At 45.3% G+C, this 27,934-nt stretch overlaps 1 protein-coding gene across 1 annotated transcript; it reads left to right on the top strand.

Annotated features, from left to right (window-relative positions):
- The first annotated feature begins 274 nt into the window (after nt 1-274).
- Nucleotides 275-27,332, top strand: LOC136628921 (dehydrogenase/reductase SDR family member 4-like). The gene is made up of 9 exons (XM_066604996.1): nt 275-325; nt 1,189-1,352; nt 4,058-4,235; nt 6,665-6,766; nt 10,617-10,687; nt 16,234-16,273; nt 19,031-19,165; nt 20,538-20,593; nt 27,218-27,332. The coding sequence occupies exons 2-9, from the start codon at nt 1,213-1,215 to the stop codon at nt 27,330-27,332; spliced, it is 837 nt and encodes a 278-aa protein (XP_066461093.1). The 5' UTR covers nt 275-325; nt 1,189-1,212.
- Nucleotides 27,333-27,934: the final 602 nt, after the last annotated feature.

Raw genomic sequence — 27,934 nt, 5'->3', positions numbered from 1 at the left:
ACCTTTTTATTCAGCAGTTATATCACATGCAATTAAATAAACAGGCTTTTTTGCAGGTTTCTTTCCTGAGATTTTGTCGTTCATAATAAAACCGCCTGGTAATGGCTCATATGATCACACTGTGACCTGATCAGGTGCTTGAGGACTGGCGGGCATAAAGGCAGTCTTATTTTTTGTTGACACTTGGTTGGATCCTAAGGGAAGACTATATATTTGTCCTCTTTCCATTGTATACATTCCTGACTTTGCCTAAGCATGTGCATTACCCGCCAAACACTGTATTAGAACAAACCAGAACCCATCAGCATTTGTTGCCACGTATCAGGTAAGTTTATTTTTCTCGTATAGTTACGAATCTCAGCTTCCCTGTGAGCCTGCTGATGCAAAATGAGAAGAGTTTAGCCAGTAGAGTAAAATGTGATTGTTCTCCGTGAGACAAACCAAGTAATCTTATAGATATGATACCTTTTAATGGCTAACAAAATACATGATGTTATAGCGAGCTTTCAAACCTTCTTGGAGTTCTTCTTCAGGCATAATGAAACAAATTTTATATGTAGAATTTTGTTTCTTTCTGCTAAAGGATCATGCTGGACATTTTTCTCTCCGGGGCAGAGATTTTCCTTCGGGGCCAGATATTTATCTTGTAGTGAGAAGACCTATCCCGACTGTCACTCATCAAACCTTGTGCATTTGGATAATGCTACATATATTTAACTTACATGGGCTACATCTATCATCAAAGTTTTCAATTTCATTTTTGTTTCTTGCATAATAAAATGATCAAGACATACTCAAGTCAGAAAGATTGACTGATCTGTTTATCAGTGTTATTTACTGTTTTGCTCATCCCTCCCTCCCTGATATTTATCTAAGTGCTATTAATCACTAATTATGCGCCCTCTTATCCTGTCCTTGTTATTAGTCTAGTGCAAATTAAGTTCACCATGTCTGTACCATCCCATGTGATCATGTGTATGTTTTAATATAAATTTGTTCCTAAGTAGGTTTCAAAGCTCGCAATAACATCATGTATTTTTGTTAGCCATTAAAAGGTATCATAGCTACAAGATTACTTGGTTTCTCTTACTGAGAACAATCACACTTTGATGCAAATACTAGTATTGCAGCCGCTATATGATGCTCCTTGCTTGGGTTATTATTCACACTCCTCTTCTTCTCCTGTAGGTGCGCAGTCCACTATTCTCTCCCATGTTTCGCTTGTCACTCCGGCGTTTGCTGTCCTTCTCACCCACCAGCGGAGGATCTTACACAATGCAGAGTGTAAGGGGACTGCAGGCTCCCAGGAAACTGGAAGGCAAAGTGGCTTTGGTGACGGCGTCGACAGATGGGTAATTTATCTGTTTGGCATGACACTTATTATTCAGTTTAAGGGTATTTTTACACAGGAACAGTCATCGCTAGTGAACGGAGACGGAGCGGGCCGGGGATCATTCCGCCTCCATTCACATTAAGCAAGCAGTTGTTCATAAGTGAACGACTGCCTGTTTACACGGAATGATACATTGTTCAGTGTTTTGCATTCAGAAGCTGAACGAGTTCTCGTTTGTCGTTCAGTCGGTACACGCATTTACACTGAGTAATAATCATTAAAGGGGTTGTCTCGCAGGAGCAAGTGGGGTTAAGCACTTCTGTATGGCCATATTAATGCACTTTGTAATATACATCGTGCATTAAATATGAGCCATACAGAAGGTATTCACTTACCTGCTCCGTTGCTAGCGTCCTCGTCTCCATGGCTCCGTCTAATTTCGCTGGCGGCTTGCTTTTTTAGATGCGCTTGCGCAGTCCGTTCTTCTGCTCTGAGCACGAGCCGCTTCAGCGTACTCGCCGCTACAGCTCTTCTGTGCATGCGCAGACGAGCTGTAAATTCTCGGGAGCGCGCTGGAGCGGCCATTCTGCTACCATCCTCTCTTAGAGAATGGTGCAGAAACTTGAGCCGCCCAGCTCTGCAGAGAAGCCGCCCAGTAGTGCCTAGAGGCCGCCCAGCTGTCCCGCCGCCCAGCCGCCCCGCCGCCCAGGTAAGTGATGGGTCGGGGGTGATGTGCGACTAACTGGCGTGGGCCCCTCCGGGTGTCCTAGCGCTGGGCCCCGGAGCCTAGCGCTGGGCCCCGGAGCCCACATCTGTACTGAGGGGACAGCCGCTGGGCCCCGGGGCCTGCCGCTGTGGCCTGGGGCCTGCCGCTGGGCCCCGGGGCCTGCCGCTGTGGCTCGGGGCCTGCCGCTGGGCCCCGGAGCCTAGCACTGGGTCCCGGAGCCTACATCTGTACTGAGGGGACTGCCGCTGGTCCCCGGGGCCTGCCGCTGTGGCCAGGGCCTGCCGCTGTGGCCAGGGGCCTGCCGCTGTGGCCTGGGGCCTGCCGCTGGGCCCCGGAGCCTTCGTCTGTTGTCAGGGGCCTAGCGCGGGGGAGGTGGGGCCTAGCGCCGGGGAGTCGGGGCCTAGCGCCGGGGAGCCGGGGCCTAGCGCCGGTTACCTGCTGTCTGGCGGTGGGTGACTGTGGCCCAAGAGCGTGTGCCGTGGTCGGTCGCGTTCAATCTCGGGTCCGGTCGGCGGCCGCGGTGGGTCCGGTCGGCGGCTGCGGGCCGTCTGGTGGTCAGGGAGACACAGCTGGTAGCGTCTCGGGAGCGCGCACGTCGGGCTACAGCAAGCGCGGTGCACCATGGGAAAAAAACGCAGTGCACCTTGGGAAAAGAACCGGCGGCCATCTTTGGGAACCATTTTATAAGTTCATGAAACAACAGAGCTGTGAGTAGAAACCGGCTTTAAAAGCCGTTTACACTGCTGCATAGTAATGTATGCTTAAGAAGGGGGACTGGGCAATAAAAAAAAATCACTGTTGCCTCGAGACAACCCCTTTAAGATTATTGCTGGATCGCAGGAATCCGAATGCTAAGTATATAATGTAAAAGCACCTTGAAATATCTAGTTGTTCCTTTGTCATTTACATTTAGAATAGGATCATCCACACAATGCCCTTAAAGAGTTAATGAAGGTGGCATTGAACGTGCCCGCTGTGCTGCCCGCTGGCCTGGAGCAGGAGGAGCGTTGTGTCCCATCACCTGAATGTCAGGCTGCCTCCAGATGGAAGTGTCATGTTCTTCTGGATATTGTCTCCTCCTACTTACAGATGCACTATGCACAATCTGTCAAGACAAATAAGGTAGAAAGTGACGAGTGCCCTAAGCACACTTCTGACTCGCCGGCTCGGGACGTTGTCTTCCCTGTTTAGCCTTTTTTTTTGTTAACAACGAAGCTGAAAAACATAATTGTAGTGAAGCTGCCTAGTAAAATATGGCCCCGTATTGACCTTAAAAAATGACATTCCAACAGTGTTCCGGGTTTGCAGTTATGTGATTTCACACACAATTGACAGTTTAATGTGTGGGTATTAGAATTGCCGTGAATTTGCATATCGTTAAAAAGCTATAAGGGCCTGTTCATACGGGTGTATTTTCTGTCCCCATGCATTTTGGATTTTTAACTATCTGAATATGGACCCATTGAAGTATATTGCTGTATTCAGTTATGTGTTTTCTTAAGTGCATATTTTACATGTGTAAACCCCCCCCCCCCCCCCATTACCCCTGCTTGTTATATTTTGGTTTGTATTGGCTTCTTGAGGTTTTCTTGTCGTGCATGAAAAATGCAGTGAATACGGATGCAATATATATGAGCATAAAAAATGCACATACATACACAGTGAAAACGGTGCATTTTCTATAGACCAAAACTGCGTACGCCCGTGTGATGATGCATTGGTTATACATGGGTATCGATGACGCATCAAATCCAGAAGGCAGGCTGTAGACTGCAAGCAGATTTGCTAGCATTATTCCATTATACGGATTAGTCTGTAGCCTTTCTGGCCAGAAAGCTGGATATATACGACAGATAAAAGTTGGCCAATGATCTTATACGTATGGGGAGCTATTTGGAGTAACAGAGGTTGGTCATGTTGAATCCCCCTTAGTTGCATGCTATGAGATTAATTTGGACTGTTTGTATGAAGCTTTGTAATGTCAAATGCCTTTACAGAATCGGCTTGGCTATTGCACGACGACTTGCTCAGGATGGTGCTAAGGTTCTTGTCAGTAGCCGAAAGCAACAAAATGTGGACAAGACTGTTCAAGAACTGAAAATGGAAGGTCTGGATGTAGAAGGGACAGTCTGCCACGTGGGGAAGAATGAAGACCGAGTAAAACTAGTGAACACCGTAAGTGTGTAATGCATTCCTTCTGAAAGAACTCTGGTGGGGGCTGTCATTTTTTTGAGGGATTTTCCCCATAAGACTTTGAAAAGTTCTCCATTTACATAGCAAAAGTTATTTGTACATAGGATGAAAAAAAGTCATATGTCCATCTAGTTCAAGCTATTCTGCGTGTTCCTCAGGGGTGAGGCGATAAGGCATCTATGGGGTAGTTGCTAACTGTCCTGATTAAAGGGTAAAAAATAAATTACTTTTCTGTTCACATCCCTTTAAAAGAAATGTAATGAATTCCCTCCTGGAGAAGAGTGCAGCATAGTTCCATCACTCTTGCTGTAGGAAAACCTTGTTCATGCTGATGTAGAGACCTTCCTTGTGTTAGGCATTGTGGATGAAGCTTAAAAGCGTTATCTAGGCACTGGGATCGGAGTGAAAGCCACTGCCCCGACCTGTGTAGTGGCCGGCGCTCTTAATTGATGGGAAATGTGCTTGAAATTTCAGGCTGGGCTCCTATTGATTTCAATGAGACTTTCGCCACCAATTACAAGCGGCGGCTGCTACTCAGGGGTCGGAGCAGCGCTTTCGCTCCCACCCTGGTATATCTTGGCAGGCGCTGTCTGCATAGCCCCTTTAAGTGTGAAAGGATAATTTTTTGCAAACTCCAAAAGAAGGCTGCAACTTTTTGAGAAAAGGGTGGGGTTTATTGCAACATTTTGCCAGCCAGGATTTTGGTGCAAAATCTGTTGGGAAAACCAAGCCAACTAATAGGTAGTATAGAGTTAGAATAGACAGTCTAAAGATATTTATCATCCAGCAATCAATGCGTTAATAATCTCGCAGGTATTTTTTTGCAACAGTGGAGATGATCAGATATGAGAAACCCTAAGGCCCCCCATCCACGGCTGTGACAGAATATCGCTAGCAATATTCCGCCGTGGGGGATGAGAGGGGAGAGCTGTCAGGTCTCTGCTGTGATCTGACAGATGAGCTCACCGCGGAGAATCGTGGCATGCCACGATTGGAATCCAGCTAGCGGAGTATCGCTAAGGAACGCTATGGAAAGCGTTCACTTCGTTACCCGCAGCCGGATTTTCACCATGGGTAACGCGATGAACTATCGCCCATGGACAGGCAGCCTTAGGCCCCCTGTCCATGGGCATTGCGGTATCCTGCAGCAGAGCACTGCCGCGGGAGCCGCCGCTTGGGAGCAGGAGAAGCAGATGGATCTCAGCGGTCCACCTAATCTGACAGATAAGCTGACCGCGATGAATCGGGGCAATTCGCAGCAAGCTGCGAATTGCTGTCTGCAAGCGGAGAATCGCTTTGATTCTCTGCTCGTAGAGATGGGGCCGGTGCTTTCCAAAGCAATGCCATTGAAAGCTTCAGACGGCATGATTCGCCGGCGAAATCACTGCTGTGCACAGGGGACCTTATGTTCATCCCTTTCTGGTATTAATCTAAGTGCTATTAATTACATCATGTCTGTGCCCTCTTATCCTGTTCTGGTATTCATTTCATGTGCAAATTAATCACACCATGTTTGTGCCCTCGCATATGATCATGTGTATGTGTTTTATGTAAATACGTCTGTAGATCTGTTCCATTTGGCCTGGGGAAGAACCCCGAGTAGGTTCAAAAGCTCACTAGAATAGCATGTCTTTTTTTTAACCATTAAAAGGTATCTACAAGATTACTTGGTTTCTCTTACTGAGGACAATCACACTTTGCTCCACTGGCTAACACCGTGCTAAACTGTTTTTCATTTTGATAAATCTGACAGATTTTAAAACTAAGTTTGCGATGTCTATTAGACGGTATTATATAATCTGCCCCAGTGTTTGTGTGGTCTGAAAAGTCATTTATATTCTCATCATGTGCATCTGTGCCCTTTTTGATACACACCTATGATCCTATTCGACTTGACGGCAGCTGCCTGGCACTGATTGCTGCAGTTTATTTTGCCATCCACTTACTTTTTGTCTCCTGGCAACAAATAAAAGGCAATGTCTCATGAAGACAAGCCCTGTCCTTCTACCCCATTAGGGCCCATGGATGTCATGGGGAAGGGTTGTCTCCCACTTGAGACCCCCTCTGTGAGCCACAATGGAAAGCTGTTCTGTATGAAGCCTTGCTGTTCAGGTGGTATGAGCCATCTAGTACACTGATGGCCATTCATCTGAATGGACTCATTACTACATTTCCTCTGCACTAAATGCCTGCCGGACCTCCACCTGCCCTGGTACATGAGTTTTGTCTCAAGCGCCTGGAGCATGGCCTGTGGGGATTAGCTGATCACTCCACCATCTTTTGAAATCGGTTGTCTCTCATGAGACAACACCTTTAACCCGTTAATAGAGTATTAATATATTTGCTATCAGATGTAACCTCCAGCTCATGTTGATTACACAGTAAACTCTTTTCATGCATCCATTTTCCAGGCTATACAGAAATTTGGGGGAGTTGATATCCTTGTTTCTAATGCTGCTGTTAACCCCTTTTTTGGGAACGTATTGGACTCTACAGAGGAAGTGTGGGAAAAGGTAAGACTGGTTAAAAAAGCACTTCATGTATTACAATGCCATCACTGCTTGTAATGCACTGTAATACCTCATCAGTATACACAATGTATTCCTCGCTGGTCAGTGTTATATACAGTCCTTGTCTGGAGGTCAGTGTAAAGTCCTTGGAAATTGGATACTTTTCCTATTTTGTGGAATGGAAAAATACTCCTCAGTTGTTGCAGTGCTGACCAGAGTCCCAATAAGTTATCCAGTTCTTAAGGCCCATTTACACGCAAAGACAATCTTTCAAACGATTGAATGACTGACATTTTGCATAAAGTGTTAATGGACACTAATGTCCATAAGCGCTTTATTAGCTTCATTTGCATGTAAAAGGGCCGCGGGAGCTGTTTGCAAAGCACAGCATGTGGTCTGAGCTCTGCACACAGCTCCTTTGTTCTTGCATGGGCTGTCCGCAGAATACAATGTAATCTCTGATTGCCATGCAAAACACAGTGTACGGTCCCTGTTATCTCTCTCCGGCTGAACGATGGATTTTAAGCTTGCCCTAAAATTCTCATTCGGCCGAGGAGTAAACTATGACGCGTTTACACGCAACAATTATCGCTCATATACCATCTATTGAACAAATTTTGAGCGATAATCAATGCGTGTAAATGGGCTTTTAGGCTCTGGCTACACGGTGACATTTTGTTGTGATAAAATCATGGCACTTCTACAAACTTCATGTTTCCTTAGGGGATAAATACTTGAAAAAGTACTTGAATTGGGCTAAAAAGACGCTAGTCGGTAAACGCCATTAGGCTGAGCTGCAATACCAGACATAGTCACTAGGGTGGTGCTACTTTAGAAAAATGGCAGGCGTTTTCATTTATTTTAGTCGGCACATGCTACTACTTTTGGGAGATTTTACAAAAGCTGTAATACTTCTGAGATACATATTCAATATTGCCAATTAACTTGGCTTCTATTTACTTTGATAATGCTTGAAAAAAATTAAAGCATTGCTCATGTTTAACCCCTTCATGACCCCCACCCCACCCCTCCACCACCACTATAAATTGATAACGCTGCTGTTTGGACTCTTTGCAGCAGCAACGTAAGTTTATGTTCTGCTGTCCACAGGCGATCGCAGCCCTTCAACAGCAGATAAAATACCCCAACAGGCTGTTACAAACATCCTGTTTGGGTGCTGTGATCGGGTCTTGAATGATTCAGGTCAGGATGACGTCATCAGTGACAACCAGTCACAACGCTGAGCGGGAACGTTTAATTTAGTGCCAAACTTTATTGTAGCTGTATCAGTAGCTTTCTCACCTGTCAGTTGGAGATCAGAGGAAGATTAAGGACTACATAGTGTGTGAATCACCAGACATTAACCCCTAATTCACCCCTACTACTACAATCATCTGTTCTATTTAATTAGTACAGATGATTGTGTAGAATAGTACTGGTTTTTAATAATTTATCCAGAACTAAATTACTAAGGATACTTTCATTCTGGTGCAAATCCACACCAAAATCTGTAGCATATATTGCGCTGTGGATTTTAGGGCAGTCATGCACGAAAATCTGTAGCATAATCCCACTATTTGTGTAGATTTTGACACGGACCCGCAGCTAATTTCACAATTTCAAATGCAGGGGGTGAAGTCTGTTATGGATCCACATCAAACTCGGCACCAGTAGTGTAATGTGGAATTTGAATTGGAAAATCTACAGCAACTCTGCTACATGTGTTAAATTTTTTGATTTATTCCATCAATGAATTTCATTTAATTATAATACCATATAAATAAATAAAAAAAAATCTAAATTAAGTATAAATGAAAATGAAAAGCAATATACGTCAGAATTCTAAAAATTGGTGTTAACCCCTTCATGACATGGCCTATTTTGGGCTTAAGGACGCAACAATTTTTGGCGGATTTTCTTCTCCGTTTATCAAAAGTCATAACTTTTTTATTTTTCCGTCGACGCGGCCGTATGAGGTCTTGTTTTTTGCATGGCGAACTGTAGTTTTTATTGGCGCCACTTTTGGGTACATAGACTATATTGTAAAACGTTTTTTTTTTTTCAATGATAACAGGGACAGAAAACGCATCAATTCTGCCATAGATTTTTTTTTTTTACAGCGTTAATCATGCAGCATAAATGAGACATTCCATTTTTTCTGCGGACCGCTACGGCTACAACGATACCAAAATTCTTACATTTTTTTTAGGTTTTCCCACTTTTCTGCAATAAATACTAAGGATGAGCGAGTATACTCGCTAAATCACTGCTCGTCCGAGTAATGTGCTTTAGACGAGTAAGTCCCTGCTTGTCCTTAAAGATTCGGGTACCGCTGCGGAGCGGGGAGCTGCGGGGGAGAGCGGGGAGGAACAGAGGGGAGATCTCTCTCTCCCTCTCTCCCGCCCGCTCTCCACTGCTCCCCGCCGCGACTCACCTGTCAGCTGCAGCAGTCCCCGAATCTTTAAGGACGAGCAGGGAGATACTCGTCTAAAGCACATTACTCGGACGAGCAGTGCTTTAGCGAGCATACTCGCTCATCCTTAATAAAAACCCTTTTTTTGGAAATCTTTTTCTATTCTAAATCGCTGCATTCAAAGTCCTGTAACTTTTTTATTTTTTGATGTACGGCGCTCTGTGAGGGCTTACTTTTTGCGAGACGAGCTGTAGTTTTTACTGGTACCATTTTGGGGTACATACGGCTTTTTTGATCACTTTTATTGCGTTTTTAGTGAGGCAAAATGCTAAAAATTAGCATTTTGCCTCAGTTTTTTAGCGTTTTTTTCCGTGCACAGTCAAAAGCATGTGCAACTTATTGTACGCATCGTTACGGATGCAACAATACCAAATATGTGGGGGTTTATTTTTTTTTATGCTAATCTGAGAAAAAGGATAAAAAAATGTTTTTTTACTCTTTTTTTACATTTTTTTAAATTCATTTTTTTAATCTTTGTTTTCTTTACAACATTTGTGTCCCCCTGGGGGACTTTAACCACTGCCCTGATGATTGCTGTCATAAGGCATGGCAGAGCTACTGCTCTGCCATGCCTTATCGCTTATACAGCGATCATAGGCATAGGCAATACAGGACGCCAGTGTCTGGCGTCCTGTTGTCATGGTGACAGGCCGGGCTCTCGCGATGTTATCACGAGAGCCGGCCGGAGACACAGAGGGAGTCCACTCCTTCTGTGAACTCTTTCCCTGCCGCGATCTACTTAGATCGCGGCAGGGAAGGGATTAACAGCGGGGGGTGCATCTCCGATGCCCCGCCCCCGCTGTTGCATCGGGACGCCGGCTGTGACTGACAGCCGGCTCCCGCTGCGGGATAATATGTGATCATATGATAAGAAAGGTGACCCAGGTTGGGGGAGATCTGTCAATCCCAGGGAAAAGCTTGCCTTGAAACTAATGCCTGAGAGGAGAGAGAAGGCGTATGGCCTACTGTCAGCATGATAATCACTGGGCGGCAAGCGAGGCCCGACTAGCCTTGGGATCTGGGTGGCAGGCAAGCTCTGGCTACTCCCAGGAGAAACATTATTCCAAAGGCACACTGTGTATGAGTCTTTCGTTTCCAGGCAAGGTCTGGCTACTCCCAGGAGTTTAGTGCCATGATTGGCTTCAAGCTCCCTGTGTGTGATGGATACAAATAAAGTGTGGCACCTGCCACAGAAACATTATTCCAAAGCCATACTGTGTATGAGTCTTTTGTTTCCAGTAATGTTTGCCCAGTAGGGTCTCTGGGATAGAAGTCTAAGAGAGCCCGTGTAGTAGCAGGTCCCTTCCGTTAACAGTAGTTGCACAGGTCTTCAGTGATATATCACTCACATAGTCACTCTGCTCACTATTCTTTTCTCAGATTCTGGACGTTAATGTTAAAGCAACATTCCTGTTGGTGAAGCTTGTGGTGCCCAAAATGCAGGAAAGAGGGTGAGGATTTGGGGCTATGAAGTGGGCTTTTCTTTACTAGTGTGATCTGTTTTGCACAATCTTCATTTGTTGTACTACGACTTAACATTACTGAAGTGAATAAGAAACTACAAAGTGTGTGTACAGTTCACAATCTATAGACGTGTATAACATATATTGCACTGTATATCTTCAGTTTGATATTTACAAAATTGGTGTTCATCCCAGCATAGGCCTAACGATAGGGGGTATAGAAGAAACAATGTCAGCCGGCATGGGCTATACAAATAACAAGTCCCTCCCTTCCCACATTGACCCAGGCTCTTTAAGTTACCCCTCTAAATTACATAGTGAAGGTTTAACCTCTACTATTCAACTAGTAGCATTATGGATGACTTGTTTGATATTTTTGTACTGCGTCAATAATTGCCTTCTACATCTCATCACTATTGCTCACCCGCAGGACTGTTCTTTCTGTTTTCACAGCGGTGGTAGTATTTTGATTGTCTCATCTGTAGCAGCTTTTTCCACTACTCCAGTAAGTAAATATTATTTTAACAATTACTGCTTCTGAATTCTCGCATGCAATTTTTGATGCTTTTTATATTTCAAAACGCCAGACATGATACATAAAAGAATCCTTTCTTTAGTCTTCCCCCTTTTTTTTAATCCACTACTGGCTTTAGGTTTAAAAAATACCACAAAAGCTGCCACCAGGCTGAAAGTTAGATGAAAGAAGCATAAATCAGTGCAAAAAGAATGACTAGTTTTATTCCTCCATGCCAAAAATAATTAAAATGCTACGTTTCGAGCGCGCAGGGTCTTTGTCAACCTCAGAAAATGTCGCCTGTGTGAATAGGGCCAGATACCAATCACATAAAAACGACAAACGCTCAGTCCAAGACAGCCCACCGAACTAACAGGTGCAACAAATACAATAAAATGACATTAAAATCATAATTGTGTTCAATCATGTTTATTAAAAATGTTCAAATAGACAACAGCAATGCATAAGATTAATCTGCCAATAATTTTCAGTCAAAGCGTAACAACCTCATGTGACTGCAAATTAAAATTATGACTGAAATGGAATATACTGAATGTCAATAGAATCAAAACTGGGAAGGAGAGATTGAGTCTAAGGACGCTTACGAGTCCAATCTACCTGTTTCCAACCAAATTTTAAAGGAAGCTGTGGCTCTCATAGCAAGCAACAGCCTCCAAAGTTCGTAAGATCTGTTCCTCTCCACCTCCTCCAACAACCCCCCCCCCCCCCCACACCTCATATCTCATAAGCGTATCAAGTTTCTCTGTCCAAATAATCCTTACTGGGGGTAGTGGAATGCCACAGACCAGGGACAGACATCCTTACTGCCAATATAACTAGTCGCAGTAACTCCGATTTGATCTTGGCTATAGACCCAGGTAACATCAATAAGAGGGCCATTTTAGCTGTTATGGACACCGCCGACCGGGTCATATTGTTATAGAGAAGCTCCACACTGCTCCAGAGATCTCTAACTGTTGGACACTCCCACCATATGTGCAGCATTGTCCCTGGACTGTCTTGACATCGCCAACACATAGGGGAGATCTGCGCATCGATTTGATGCAACCTCAACGTTGTCCGATACCAGCACGATAAAATCGTAAAATTCTGTTCCTGTAGTCTACCAAATTTAGTGCTCTTCTTGCACAAGAGGAAAGACCTCCTCCAATCTGATTCGGCATAGTCACTTCCCAATTCCCGCTTCTATTGTCCCGTATAACCGGGGAGGTTGTCCTCCGCCTCGTGGGCCAACAGCAATTTGTATATTAACAAGATCCCGTGCTCAACAGGGTATGACAACATACACAAAGCTTCGAAATGCGCTAGTGGCAAAGTGCGGCAGCCTCTGGGTTCCACATAACCCCTCACCTGAAAATAGCTCAGCCAAGCACCCGAGGGAAGTCTAGAGTCCCTGTAAAGATCCCTCAAGGGCTTTACCGTCGATTAGGTGACCACATCTCTAATTGTGGGATCGGGGTACTAGGAAGGGACAAAACAGTAGATCAACCTCTAGAAGCTAAAAACTGAGGGTTGGCTACCAGCAGAGTCAATGGGCCTGGAACAGATATCAGGCCCATCTTTGGAGGGAATATTCCCCATATTCTAAGGACTCCCGACAAGAGTGGCGAGAGGGCAGGAATTTCCCTCAAGAACTGCCTCTGGATTCAGGGGGCTCCCTGAACCATCGCAGGCTCCGACCCATGTTCCATTTCTACCCATATCTTGGAACCCCTGCCCTGGAGTAGTGTAAGTACAAAGTTTGCAAGGCTCGCCCTATGAAATAGAGAGGTCTGGAAGCCCCAGTCCCCCCTCCTCCTTAGGGCGCATGAGTAGCATATAGCCTAGGCGAGGCCTACACCCCCACCACACAAAATAACTGATCAGGGATCGGACACTCAAGAAATAGCGCCGGTCAAGAAGGACGGACAAAGTCTGACATAAGTACAGGAATTTCGATAATGAGTCCATTTTGACTGCGTTAACTCTGCTCGTCCATGACACATAAAGAGGGCTCCATCTTTCCAAACCTGTTTTAAGGTTAGACAGAAAAGGCCGAAAATTTAATTCAAAGATCTGGGCAGGGTCCGAGGGTAGTTGCACCCCCAGGTATCTAATAGATGAGGATCTCCATTTAAAGGGGAACAATTCTGAAAGCTCTTGAGCTTCATTCTGGGGAAGAGCCACATTTAAAATTTTGTATTTTTGGAGGTTGACCTTGAAATTGCTCACTCACCCATATCTCATAAATTCTTTCATCTTGACTGGCAGTCCCACTCTGAGATTCGCCAAGAACAGGAGGGGGTCTTCCACAAACAACGCCATTTTATGTTCAGAGGAGCCTTCTGTTAAGCCCCTAACTGAAGCGATTTTCCTAATAGCGTTGGCTAGGGATTCCATTGATAGGACATAGAGCAGAGGCGAGAGAGGGAAGCCCTGACGGTTGCCATTACGGATCACCATAGCATCTGAAAGGGCACCATTCACCCTAATTCTAGCTGAGGGGCAATTATACAATGCCATCATCCACTCCCTCATCCTCCACCCCAATCCCAATTGCTGAAGGGTCCCCTCCAAAAACCTTCACCTGACCCTGTCGAATGCTTTTTCTGCATCAACTGCGAGCAGGCAGAATGGCTTATACCCCGCTCTAGCTATGTATATCAGAGAGATAGCCTTAATGGTACTGTCCCTAGCTTCCCTTCCAGGGACAAAACCCACCTGCTCTCTATGAATCAAATTAGGAATGAACTTGCTGAGTCAATTAGCTATGATCTTGGCGAACATCTTTATGTCTGTATTAATCAGGGAGATTGATCTGTAGTTTGTACAGGAGGAGGGATCTTTCCCCAGCTTCAGGATAACTACAGTATGTGTCTGGAGAGCCTGAGGCGGGAAGCAACTTCCTTGAAACACTTCATTGAAGAGTTGCATTAGGAGCGGAGAGAGTTCTTCTTTAAATAGTTTATAAAATCGTGCCAAGAACCCATCAGGACCCAGGCTTCTACCTAGTTTTAGCTCCTTAATGCACTACAAAATCTCCTCATTGGCGAAGTTAAGATCCAAAGCCCCAGACTCCTCTGGCTCCAAAGGACCTGGGCCAAACTCTCTTAAGTACGGTTCCTCTTCCTCTCTGCTGGCTTCACTCATTATAGGCTCCCTTCCTATATTATATAGCTTGTCATAATAGAGGCGAAATTCCTCCAAGATATCCCGGTTGGAGAAAGCTGGTCCCCCCTAGCTTTGTGTATTTTTGGTACAAACGTCTGCGGCGCTCTAGGATGAAGAGAACGAGCCAATGAGAGACCGCACTTATCTCCCGGCTCGAAAGCTTCCCTACGGATCCTGTCCCCATATGCTAACGTCTTTTGGTCTAAAATTGACACAATCCATTGGTGAAGGGATGAGATATCCGCCCATAAAGCATTACTCTGGGTTCTCTTGTTTGCCATCTCTTGATCATGAAGAGACAACAATAGTTTACCCAATTCTTTTGAATGATCTTTTTTCAGTCTAGCTCCATGGGAGATCAGCATTCCTCTCAGGACACATTTCAAAGCCTCCCATTTAAGCTGGGCTTGTGTTTCATCCTTTTGATGATCTCATATGAAATTGGCTATGGTTGCTTTTATATCTTGGATGCAAAGGGGATCCCTTAATAAATTATCATTTAACCTCCATACTTTTGTGCGGATGTCACCTTGGAAACCCGCAAATACCGCATAGACCAGAGTGTGATCTGACCAAATCAAGGGTCCTATCGAGCGGGACGGCTGGATATCTAGAAGCATATGGAAGACGTAGAGAATCTGATCTGCCGTCGCTATTGTGTGCTGATGAGTGGAATGTATAATCCCTAACGCCCAGATGCAGGACACGCCACAAATCCACTAATTGTAACTTCCCCAGTTCTCTCAGGAGAGAGCGTGTTTCCACCCACAAGACAGAGGTCCTACCTGAGAAAGAGTCCTGTTCCGGATTGATCGCCTGATTGAAGTCGCTCCCCAATACAATGGCTGAGCCGACTGCGAACATCGCCAATTCCCTTAGGGTAGTGATTCCAAAGGAGGTCTGTCCCTGGTTCAGAAAATAGAGATTAGCAAACGCAATCACTTTACTTAACACTTTAATCTTAATGAATATGAATCGTCCCTCTGGGTCGCATAGCACACAAGGGGCTGGATCTGCAAAAATCTGTTAAAAGCAATAGACACACATCCCGCCTTATGAGTGGGGTCCGAACTATGAAGCCACATGGGGAAAAATTTAGTGGAACACTTTGGTATTTACCAGCCCTGAAATGCGTCTCTTGGAATAGGAGCACCTTCATCCCCTTCTTTGCAGTTGGTAAAGTATTTGACCTCTTTTAGATGGAATATTGAGCTCCTGGGTGTTATAGGGGCAAATCATCAGAATAGACATGGTAGAAATTGGAGAGAAGCCATATTACATTCCTGAGCAAGGTTCTAAGTTGGATAGGGCAGGAGGAGGGACAGAGTGTATGGGGGAAAAGGGAGGGGGTGGGTAAAAAAAGAACAACAACATATTCAAATTTAAAAAACCTTGATAGGCGAAATTTGTTAGCCCGTTGCAACATTATCTTTTAGTGCAACTCAAGGCTGCCTATCCTATATGGGCGAAGAGGAGACCAGAAACAGAGGTCAACCCCCCATTTTACCACTGTCACAATTCTTGCAAGGAGAAAAAGGGATGGAAAAAGAAAAAAAAATGGGGTGGGGTGGGGTGGGGGGCGACAAAGAGAAAGTAGGAGAGGAAATTCACATCTGAAGACAAAATTCAAGTCTGCCGCAGGACCATCAGAACCACCCACCGTTGTGAGGGAAGAAGATAAATAAGCAACATAAGAAACATATTAAGATGACACAATCCTGAATGTAGAGAAACTCAGTCTCAGCCTCAGAGCATCACATATCCATGACACCCATAAACTCCGAAAATGATGAGTTCCTAGGATCAGCCGTTGTCACGCTCTCTCGTGACGTTACTCCTTGCTCCTCAGCCGCCTCTCTCCACCACCTGCCAACTCCATTCTAGGCAGAGTAATTAGTACACCTCCAATTTTGGGCCAATCCAGAATCGCAATTTGCGGCAGCTCCAGATTTCCCAAGAACTTAGGCAAATTACCCAGATTTCGAAAGATTGCTGTCTTTCCTCCTTTTCTAGCTTGCAATTGGAGAATGAAACCCCATATATACAGAATGTCTCTGTCTAGCAGAACATATAGCAAAGGCTTCAGGGCCCGTCGCAGCTGGAGAGTACGTTTAGAAAGCTCCAGATATACAGACACCGTATGTCTCCAAAAGACTAAATTCCCAGCTACACGTGTCTTTTGCAAGATTTGGTCTTTCTCTCTATAAAAATGGACACGACCTAGAACATCCCTGGGTTTAGATGGGTCAGTTGGTTTCGGGCCTAATGCGTGGTGCACTCTGTCCAGTTCCAGGGCACTATCCGGGGGGCTGCACTGGAGGTGACTGAAAAAATCAGTAACCCAGTCCTCTAATTGACTGTTGCCCACCACCTCTAAAAGTCCTCTTATACGGAGATTGTTTTGTCTATGACTATTTTCAATATCGTCGATATGAGTAGTCAGTTCAGCAATCTGATGAACTTGAGTTTCCAGCAATTGCGCATGCTCCTCTAAAGTGTTCTGGATCGTGTTTTGGGTCTCCTCCACATCTACTACCCCTTGCCCAACATGCCTAATATCTCTTTGAAGAACAGCAATGTCATGCTTATGAGCAGCGTCTAATTTTTATAGAGGAGAATTCATCTCTGTTTTCGTGGGGATGGCTTTTAAGTGAGCCCTCCAGTCCCATTCATCATCAGTGGGATAGGGGCCTCCGTTATCTGATGGGCTAAAGCGTGGCATGGGCTGTGACCTTAGGGTGTTGATCTCCCCGAAATCTGTAGCCTGCTTTAGTGCTCTCTTAGTGGAATCCCCCTTTTTGCTGGGAGCAGTATTCCGGCGGGAATGATGTCGGGGGACTGTGGGGGCCCCGGGGTGGGGTCTTTGTGGGAGCCGCTTAAATGCTCTGCATCCCCTTGCTTGTCAGCTTCCATAATGCCCATTCTCCTCCTCTGAATTTTCCCAGGTTGCATGGGGTGAATGAGGGCCAGTGAGTCTGCCCATGAGCTTCTGGCTGAGGGCTTCAGGTGTACAGTCAGGGGATTCCCCTGGCCGCAGAGGGACTCGTATCAGGGGAATTAAGTCCACTGGTGCCCCAGTAACTTCTGCTGGGGGGAGGAGAACCACGTGTATGGCGGCTTCCCCCCCTCCATCATGTTGCCATCTTCCGCTGCAGCACCCCGCTACCTTTAGGGAGCCCAAGCTCCCGGACACCTTCCCAGGCTGGTCTGTCTCCTTCTCAGCACCCGTGGGCACGTGCAGGGAGGAATGCTCTCTGGTGCAGTGTACCGCAGCCTCCTGTTCTCCCACGGCTCCACGCGCTGAAAGATGCAGCGCCATCTTGGATGCTCCTCTCTGAATCTGCGATCCACCCGGAGAGGGGAGGAAGCAGTCCCATGACAGGTACAGCTTGGGACCACAGCGGCTGAATTGTCTCTGTTTGCGGCAGGTCAGTTGGGAGCAGAGGACAAGCACGTCCTACTTCATCAGTGGCTAGCCATGCCCCCCTAAAATCATAATTTGGTAGCATGGTGATATATAGGTAAAACTTCCCGGGTCAGATGTGTTCCATTCATGTGCCTTCACCATATTAGAAGCTCCGGCGTCCATATATTCGTTCTGCGCATGAGCGGGCCTTGCAGTGGACATTGCAATATTCCATACAACCGGTCTCAGATTTGCAAACAGCGCATGCGCGGTAGTTACCATAGACACCGTGATAACTCATCTAGTACGTGTAAGAGTCACTATGGAGACAGAGATGACGTACGGCAACAGCAGTCAGCCCCTTTTCTCTGGATCTATGGAGCGTACAGCTCCTGCATCCTTGTCCATTACCCCTTGTATAGTAAGTCTGTGAATAGCAGTACAGACATAGCTGTCACTGCGGTAATCGTAAATAAAGGATTATATGATCCATAGCATTACCAAAAATGGAAGTATTCTCCAAGAAAATGTAAATCATTGTATAGACATCATCCTATTTACAACCCACATTAACCAATTTCAATTTTAACCAACAGATTCCTTTTTAACACTAAAAGTGATGTTTTAAAGATATCTATCGCATAGCATCTATAGGGGGTGTCTATGTATAATGTATATTGATATTGTATTTTAACGAATAGGGATATGTATTGGGTAATATTACCTTTTATGTACAGAAAAATTGTACCTAAAGGGATCATATACATCATTCAAAGCAAATTATAACCCAAGATACCCAAAGGGGGATGTGCACTTTGACACCAAAAGAGATAATCAATCAAAATTGATGTAGGTGTCAATGACAATAATCCAAATGCTTATAACTCAATTCTATGCAACAAATCTCTATTGAATTCATCTGGATCAATCCATAGATGGTTGACTGAATATTAGCTGTATCGTAAATGTTACAGCTCGTAGATGAGGCAGAATGGACGGTAACACATCTGAGCCACAAGACCTAAAATACAAATAAGGGTATAAGTGAGACAACATCATAAAAACAGTATTCAACACAAAACAAATCCAAAATACAGTACGACAAACCTCAAGGATATATTTATTTCTAGAAGTAGGGCATATAGTGATACTCTTGATTTAAACCTTTGGGGGCTAGTGTGTCCAGCCTAGAGGTTTTTCTTGCTCTTTTGCTCAATTTTATGCCTTTATTTCCTCTCAGCGTCTGGGTCCTTACTGTGTCAGTAAAACTGCATTGTTGGGCCTAACCAAAGTCCTTGCTCCAGAATTAAGATCTCTGAACATCCGAGTGAACTGCCTTGCTCCAGGCGTCATCCGCACCAGGTTTGGTGCAATTGTAAGTATGATTATGATATATGGGTTGCATACTTTGTAAGTGCAATTGTGAGAATGGTTACTTTTGGCTAGGACTACATGGAGACGTGGTTAGCGGCTCAGAGATTTTGTGATCCTCACAATTCCACCCATAACCTTGCTTCTCTTAGAGAAACATTGAGAATGTACTAATGCCAAGATTTTACGGTGATTCATGGACACCAATTTTGCTTGAAGAATCCAAAGATTAGGCTGTATTCATATATGATGTTTTGCTTCGGTTCTTTGGAAAATTGTGTTCCATCTTGTTTTCCTGCTTAGAAGAAAATAAAGATTAGCCAGAAAACACTTCACAGTGTAAGATATTGGTGATATTATTTAACGGGGGGATGTTTATTCCAATTCCTCTTTCCTACTACCCCAGCCTGATGATGTGACCATCACAAATTTTTTATGATTATATTGAAAAAGCATACCTGAGTTTTCAACAAGTTTTCTAGAAATACACCCGGTCTCCTCACACTCTCATTTGCTGCTCCTTGCAGTCAGTTTTATTTCAGTAAGTTCTGATTTTCAATTGGTCTTCCTCATTTCTCTGTTCTGCTGTTTGCCATCCGCTTTCAGGAAGGGGGTGTATAGCAAGCCTAGCATTCTGCCAGTAGTTCCTTGTCCTGATTTCCTTGCCCTTTTCCTTTCCTTTTCATGCTGCATTGCACTGTGTGTGTGTAATGTGTGCACACAGCCTGTAAAAGTATAAGAGGCAGAAATTGTGGAGATCATTATCGTTGTCCGCAGATCTGTCACCTGTAGCCTTTGTGTGCATGGGAGCTGCCTGTGAAAATGGTGTCTCCCCAGTTGCTATGCAAACATTCTTGTGTCCATGTTCCTATAGAAGTTCTTTTCTTTAAGACATAGGGTGAATGGCAGAGAGGCTGGAAGGGAGACCTCCTAGTGGCAGTCACTTCAAATGAGATTTACAGTGGTAAAGCAACAACATGTTTAATGCAAGTATATTACAGAAATGATGAGCAAAATACGTTTGAAAAGTTTGTGCCCCTTTAACAAACGTGTGTCCTATTGCTGTGGGAGAAACTACATACCACTCCTATCTTTATTTTTCCTCTTACTGGTTCTACAGTTCGTAATTGCACTCATATCCTCTAAAGTCAACTAACCAAAAGACTGGCCAAACACATAGATATACATGGGGTCAGCGAATCCCTGAATGTGCAGTATACATGCTTGTTTGGCCAGTTCATCCAAGCCTACAAAATTATGGGGAAGTCGGTGGTTCAAACGGTTAAATCAACAGATATTTTATATGCATGGCCAGCATAGGAGCTGCTGTGTTAGAGCTTCAGCATGATGACTCTTCTCTTTTTCAATTACTGCAGATTTGGGAGAATGAATCAATCTTGGACCAAGCAAAACACCAACTTGGCATTAGCAGGTAAGGATTAAAGTACAGAGGTAACAGTCTGATATGCTGTACTACTTATAATACATGTAGGACTATTACAAAGAGATGTCACTATTACTATTGGGACCACTATGGCTAGGGAAGGGGGATCTATTACTACTAGGGCCACTATGGCGGGAGTCCACTATTACTCTCGAATGAAGCACAGGTTGGGCAGGTGCACTGCACTCCATTCATTTCAATGTGAGCACTGAAGATTCCCAAGTGCTCACATTGAAATGAATCAAGTGGATATGAAGTATATGCTCTGATGAATATACTAAAAAATGTGATTGTTAGTGATAAGCAAACACATACCTTAGCCTATCCCTTTTTTTAGAAGAATGCCCCAACAGTAAGCTGATCGTAGGTGACCTTCCCTCTAGGACTCCAAGTATCAGCTGTAAGGTGTGGAGAAACCAGGCAGCAAGTGTTTAGCTCACTTGGTCCCAATAGTAATAGTGACCCCTCCCCACCATAGTAGCCCCAGTAGTGGTAATGACCTCTCCCACGGTGGCCCCAGTAGTGGTAGCGACCTCCCCTACAGTGGCCCCTGTAGTGGTAGCGACCTCCCCCAGAGTGGCCCCAGTAGTGGTAGCGACCTCCCCCAGAGTGGCCCCAGTATTGATAGCGACCTCCCCCAGAGTGGCCCCAGTAGTGGTAGCGACCTCCCCCAGAGTGGCCCCAGTAGTGGTAGCGACCTCCCCCAGAGTGGCCCCAGTAGTAGTAGTGACCTCACCTAGAGTGACCCCAGTAGCGGTAGCAACCTCCCCCAGAGTGGCCCCAGTAGCGGTAGCGACCTCCCCCAGAGTGGCCGTAATAGCAGTAGCGACCTCCCCCAGAGTGGCCCCAGTAGTGGTAGCGACCTTCCCCAGAATGGCCCCAGTAGTGGTAGTGACCTCCCGCAGAGTGGCCCCAGTAGTGGTAGCGACCTCTCCCAGAGTGGCCCCAGTAGTGGTAGCGACCTCCCCCAGAGTGGCCCCAGTAGTGGTAGCGACCTCCCCCAGAGTGGCCCCAGTAGTGGTAGCGACCTCCCCCAGAGTGGCCCCAGTAGTGGTAGCGACCTCCCCCAGAGTGGCCCCAGTAGTGGTAGCGACCTCCGCCAGAGTGGCCCCAGTAGTGGTAGCGACCTCCCCCAGAGTGGCCCCAGTAGTGGTAGCGACCTCCCCCAGAGTGGCCCCAGTAGTGGTAGCGACCTCCCCCAGAGTGGCCCCAGTAGTGGTAGCGACCTCCCCCAGAGTGGCCCCAGTAGTGGTAGCGACCTCCCCCAGAGTGGCCCCAGTAGTGGTAGCGACCTCCCCCAGAGTGGCCCCTGTAGTGATAGCGACCTCCCCCAGAGTGGCCCCAGTAGTGGTAGCGACTTCCCCCAGAGTGGCCCCAGTCGTGTTAGCGACCTCCCCCAGAGTGGCCCCATTAGTGTTAGTGACCTCTCCCAGAGTAGCCCCAGTAGTGGTAGCGACCTCTCCCAGAGTGGCCCCAGTAGTGGTAGCGACCTCTCCCAGAGTGGCCCCAGTAGTGGTAGCGACCTCTCCCAGAGTGGCCCCAGTAGTGTTAGCGACCTCTCCCAGAGCGGCCCCAGTAGTGGTAGCGACCTCTCCCAGAGTGGCCCCAGTAGTGGTAGCGACCTCTCCCAGAGAGGCCCCAGTAGTGGTAGCGGCCACTGCTGAGACTAACTGCTGACCTCTCCCCTCTGCGTACAGTTGCTACACAGCCAGTGGGCCACATGAAATGAGGTGGCGGGCTAGATGTGGCCTGTGGCTCTTGTTTGACTTGTGTGCTGTACATGTTCAAATGAGTTATCTAAGAGTATTTAAAAAAAGTAGAAGTAGCAAATACACAATAGTCACATCTTAAATGCCCCATTGCCACCACACTAATGTTTTGTCACTTCTTCGATAATCCCTTTAACCCCTTAGTGACCAGCCCATTGCCTTTTTACGTCCTGCCCAAGTGGGCTTTATTCTCACAGGACGTAAAAACATGTGTTGTGCAGAGAATAAAGCCACGTGGGCATTGGACGTGACAGCTCTATGCTGTCGGTGCCCGCAGGTAGCCGACAGCATGGAGCTGTCATCCCGGGCTGCCGGGAATCCCCCCCCCCTGACATTGCAATCGGCGCTATGCAATGGATAGCGCCGATCGCAATAAAGTGAAAAAAAGTTTTTAAAAAGTTAAAGATTCAGCTGCCCTGATGGATCGGATCCACCAGGGCAGCTGAAATTACTCACCCGCCTTCTCCGGGGTCTTCTGCGGTGACGGAGTCCTCCCAGACCCGCCGCCGCTCTTCTGCGCGTGCGCGCCAGACGGATGATGTCACGCGCTTTCGCAGAAGCCCGGGAGCCGCCGGCAAATTCAAAATCTCCTGGCTCCCGGCTCCTGAAGGTAGACGGGAACCAGGAGATGTTACCGGGGACCGCGATTCCCCGGCCCCATAATCGCCGCTATCCAATGGATAGCCGCGCTCACAAAAAAGTTTTAAAAAGTACAAGTTTCACCTCCCCTCATGGATCCGATCCGTGAGGGGAGGTGAAAATACTCACCTCAGGTCCGCCGATGTCCCCAGTGTTCCGGGACCCGAAGTCCCCATCTGCGCATGTGCGCCTGATGATTGACATCGGGTGCGTGCACAAAGGAACTCGAGCCCCGGGAAATTCAAAATCCCCCTGCTCCTGGCTGCCATGTGTAGCCAGGAGCAGAGAGATGTCACTGGGCACATGATCACTGTTATCCAATGGATAACAGTGATCATGTAAAGTTAAAAAAAGTGTAAAAAAAGTTAAAAAAAATAAAAGAGAAAAAAAAAGTTTTAAAAGGTTTTAAAAAAGTTTAAAAAGCTTACGTTTCATCTCCCCTCAGGGATCATATCCGTGAGGGAGGATGAACGTATGTACATACGGCCCCCGGATTTATCCGCGGACCTTACCCCAGTTTCTGCGCACACGCCCGTCGCCAAAATGGCGGAGGCATGCGCAAAAGCTGTGGATTGCCAGGATAATTTAAATTCTCCCTGCTCCTGGCCACAAAACTTAGGCAAGAGCCTGGAGCTTTCACGGGGGGCCGCGGTGAGCGGTTCCTGGTCACGTGTTCACCGTTATACAATGGATAATGGCGGTCACGTAAAAGTTTTTTAAAAAAATGAAGTTTCATCTCCCCTCACTGATGCGATCAGTGAGAGGACATGAAACTTTTTACCGGAGGCCTCCATATTTGAACCCCAACGCGATCGTCTTTCGTGAACCTTGCTGGATTCTGCACATGCGACCACCGGCAAAATGCCGGACACATGCGCAGGAGTCGGGGAGCCCAGGAAACTGAAAATCTCCTTGCTCTCAGCGACCAATGATCGCCAAGAGCCTGGAACAGTGACGGGTGGCCTCGTTGAGCGGTCCCCGGTCACGTAATAAAAAAGTAGCGATCTAACATAGCGGTCTCACAGACCGGATAGGAATTAGATTCCGCATGCGTCTGATCCGTGGTAATACGCAGATCAATCGCATTGGATTACACAATTCCGCTCACATTATTGGGTCGGAATTACGTAATCCACTCGCAGAAAAGAGAACGCAGCAGGTTCTATTTTACTCCAAATATCCGCAACGTAGAGCCCATTGTGCTCCATGGTCGTGGATATACCCGCTGCCCATACGCAACTACATTGTGTACGGGCTGCGGGTACCCGCGTCATTGCTAAGCGACGGTGCGGGAAATACAAACAAAAAAAAAGTGTACTGCGAATGACCGCCTGTGTGACTAGGCAGTTATGCGCAGTACATTACGCGGCTGTACGCAGGATCACAGCCGGGCTCACAGCTGGGATCCGCTGCGGGCCTCCACAAGCGGATTCCGCCTATGGCTGCGTGAGCCTGGCGTTATTCAGACCGCTACCTGTAATACGTATTTTACAAGAAGCCCTGGGAACGCTTGCCTTCCTGCAGTTCCAGGAGCAGCTTGTTGAGCGCCTTCTGTGCGAGACCGCCGCACCTCCGCAAGCTTACAAAGACTCACGGAACGCCACTTTTTAGACCCCATGCCCGCCACTGAGGTCAAGAAATGACCCCCAAAAAGCATGAGAGGAGGGGCGGATACCGGTTTTATTGCCCCATGTGCCCATTCCAACCAGCCTCAGTAATTACCCCCGTCCTCGGAAATACCACACAGTTCACATTATTACTTTTATCTAAGATTTGGGGAATGCCGAAAAGGGCGTGGGGGGCGGGGGGATATTTTTAGGGAGTCAATTTTTATTCTGTACAAATGAGCAATGGGGCCTGGAGTTTATTCAGTTGTGCCCTGCAATCCAACGGGTGTTCCCTCCATTATAGGCCTTGCCATGGGCCCTGTAAGTAGATTAGGGCCACAATGGGTATGTTTCTGAACTTGGGACAAACGGGGGTATTGATTTTGGAGTGAACGTCTTCATTCCTATGTACACTGTACAAAAAAACTGTTTTTAAATTGAAAAAATTGCCAAAAAATTTGGAAATCGTAATTTTTTTCTTTCTGCTTTGCTTAGATTCATTCAAATACTGTGGTGTCAAAATACGTAGTACACCCCTAGATGAATTTGTTAAGGGGTCTAGTTTTCAAAATGGGGTCATTTGAGGGGGTTCCTTATCGTTTTGGCCGCTCAATGGCTCTATAAGTGGGCGATGGGGCCTGGAATTTATTCAGTTGTACCCTGAAATCCAACAGATGTTCCTTTCATTAAAGGCCTAGCCATGTGTCCCGTAAATAGATTGGGGCCACAATGGGTAGTTTCTGAACTCGGGACAAACGGGGGTATCCATTTTTGGGGTGAATGTCTTCATTCCTATGTACGCTGTACAAAAAAAACAGTTTTTAAATTTGAAAAAAATTGCCAAAAAAATTGAAAATCGTAATTTTTTCCTTGTGCTTTGCTTAGATTCATTCAAATATTGTGGGGTCAAAATACACAGTACACCCCTAGATGAACACGTTAAGGGGTCTAGTAAAGCCACCGACTGCTCCTTTTGGGCCCCGTTGTGCATCCAGACATAAGATTAGGGCCACAGTGGGTATATTTCTGAAAACAGCACAAACAGGGGTATCCACTTTGGGGTGCAAGTTTTCATTCACATGTGTGCTGTACAACAAAAGCTGTTTTTAAAGTGACAGAATTGCCAAAAAAGGAAAATCCCAATTTTTTTCCTTTTGCTTTACTTGAATTCATTCAAAAACTGTGGCATCAAAATAGGTAGTACACCCCTAGATAAATTAGTTAAGGGGTCTAGTTTTCAAAATGGGGTTATTTGTGGGGGTTCTCTATGGTTTTGGCCGCTCAAGAACTCTACAAGTGTGCTATGGGGCCTAAAAGGTCTTCAAGCAAAATCTATAATCTGAAAGCCACGATTACTCCTTTCATTTTGGGCCCCGTTGTGCATCCAGACAGAAGATTAGGGCCACAATGGGTATGTTTCTAAGCACAGGACAAACAGGGGTATCCATTTTGGGGTGCAAGTCTTCATTCATATGTGTGCTGTACAAAAAAAGCTGTTTTTAAAATGACAGAATTGACAAAAAAACAAAAATCAAAATTTTTTCCTTTTGCTTTGCTTGAATTTATTCAAAAACTGTGGGGTCAAAATGAACAGTAAACCCCTAGATAAATTTGTTAAGGGATCTAGTTTTCAAAATGGGGTCATTTGTGGGGTGCTTCTATGGTTTTGGGCGCTCAAGAACTCTACATGTGTGCTATGGGGCCTAAAATGCCTTTAAGCAAAATTTCTGTTCTGAAAGACACTAACTACTCCTTTCATTTTGGGCCCCGTTATGCACTCAGATATAAGATTAGGGCCATATTTTTGAACACAGGACAAACAGGGGGATCCATTTTGGGGTGTAAATCCTCATTTTCATGTAAACTATAGAAAAAAAATATATGTCTTTAAAATGACATATTTGCAAAAATATGAAATTTTACTTTTTCTCCTCTAATTTGAATTCATTCCTGAAAAAAAACTGTGGGGTCAAAATAATCATGACACCCCTCAGTGAATACATTAAGGAGTGTAGTTTTTAAAATAGGGTCATTTGTGAGGGTATCTATTATTCTGACACTTACGAGCCTTTGCTATATTGGCTTGGTGCAGGAAAATAAAGTGGTCCTCAAAATGCTGAAGAGTAATGTTAAATTTGTACGTCTCCTAAATGGTTAAAAAAACATAAGTTTTTCAAATGTGCATTCAGAATAAAGTAAATAGATGGAAATATATATCTTAGCAAAAGTTTGTACAGTATGTTTGCACATATTTGATATATTACAATTGAAAATGTGAAAAAACGATAATTTTTTCAAAATTTTTCCAATATTGGCGCTTTTAATAAATATACACAAATTATATCGGACTATTTTTACCACCTAAATGAAGTACAACATGTGGCAAAAAACCATATCAGAATCACTTGGATATGCAAAACCTTTACGGAGCTATTCTATGTTAAAGTACACATGTCAGATTTCCAAAATTTGGCCTCGTCATTAAGGCACAAACAGGCTTGGTCACTAAGGGGTTAAGCTAAATGACAGTCACTAACATGTCTTGTATGTACAGTGTATGTTTAGAAGTGATACACTCCTGCTTTTTTGTCCTTCAGAATTGGAGAACCTGAAGAATGTGCCGGAGCCGTGTCTTTCCTCTGCTCTCCTGACGCTTCATATATCACCGGGGAAACTCTAGTGGTTGCAGGAGGGGGACAATCTCATCTATGAACGTCATTTGTAGATCAAGCTGAATACTGCCACAAAGAAAAATGATGTTGAATATATTTGCAGAATGTTTCTGTTTAGGAAACATTTAGTGACTGTATCATGGATGTAAGATTGTACCATACTGTAGTAGGTGAAAGGAGGATACAACATGCTTAGCGGGAAGGTCATGAAATAAAGTAATAAGATGACAGTAGTGTTCCTGTCACACCACTCACGTGTCCTTATTGTTCTTTGGGTGTTGACAGGGAATGTGTGAAACACTTCAGGAAATCAAATCTGCACCAAATTTTGTAAAGTATTTCCCATTTTTTTTGTATAATTAGAGTATAGTGAAAGGTCTGCCTCTCTTTGAATACTCATAGTCGAATACTTAATTAGGTGGTACTGAGTAAAGACTCATTTACATGCAAATACAATCTTTCAAACACTTGAAAGATTGACAGTTTCAGCGATCATTTTGCATAAAGTACTAATGGGCACTAATGCCCATTAGCACTTTATCAGCTTCATTTGCATGTGAATGAGCCTCCTAAAGATGCTTGCAGAACACAGAAGGTGGTCTGAGCTCTGCATACAGCTCTTTTGTTCTCAAATGGACTGTC

Source organism: Eleutherodactylus coqui, chromosome 5 (genome assembly GCF_035609145.1).
Source record: "Eleutherodactylus coqui strain aEleCoq1 chromosome 5, aEleCoq1.hap1, whole genome shotgun sequence".
In the NCBI taxonomy this organism is placed as follows: Eukaryota; Metazoa; Chordata; class Amphibia; order Anura; family Eleutherodactylidae; genus Eleutherodactylus; species Eleutherodactylus coqui.
The sequence above is the reverse complement of the archived record's forward strand: the minus strand, read 5'-3'. Positions and strand labels throughout refer to the sequence as shown.

What these genes read in the sequence shown, in the direction of transcription:
- LOC136628921 (XM_066604996.1), top strand. Translation starts at nt 1,213, where the DNA reads ATGTTTCGCTTGTCACTCCGGCGTTTGCTGTCCTTCTCACCCACCAGC. An exon ending in GTGACGGCGTCGACAGATGG is followed by an intron (nt 1,353 to 4,057) that starts GTAATTTATCTG and finishes ATGCCTTTACAG; the next exon opens with AATCGGCTTGGCTATTGCAC. An exon ending in GCACCAGGTTTGGTGCAATT is followed by an intron (nt 19,166 to 20,537) that starts GTAAGTATGATT and finishes CAATTACTGCAG; the next exon opens with ATTTGGGAGAATGAATCAAT.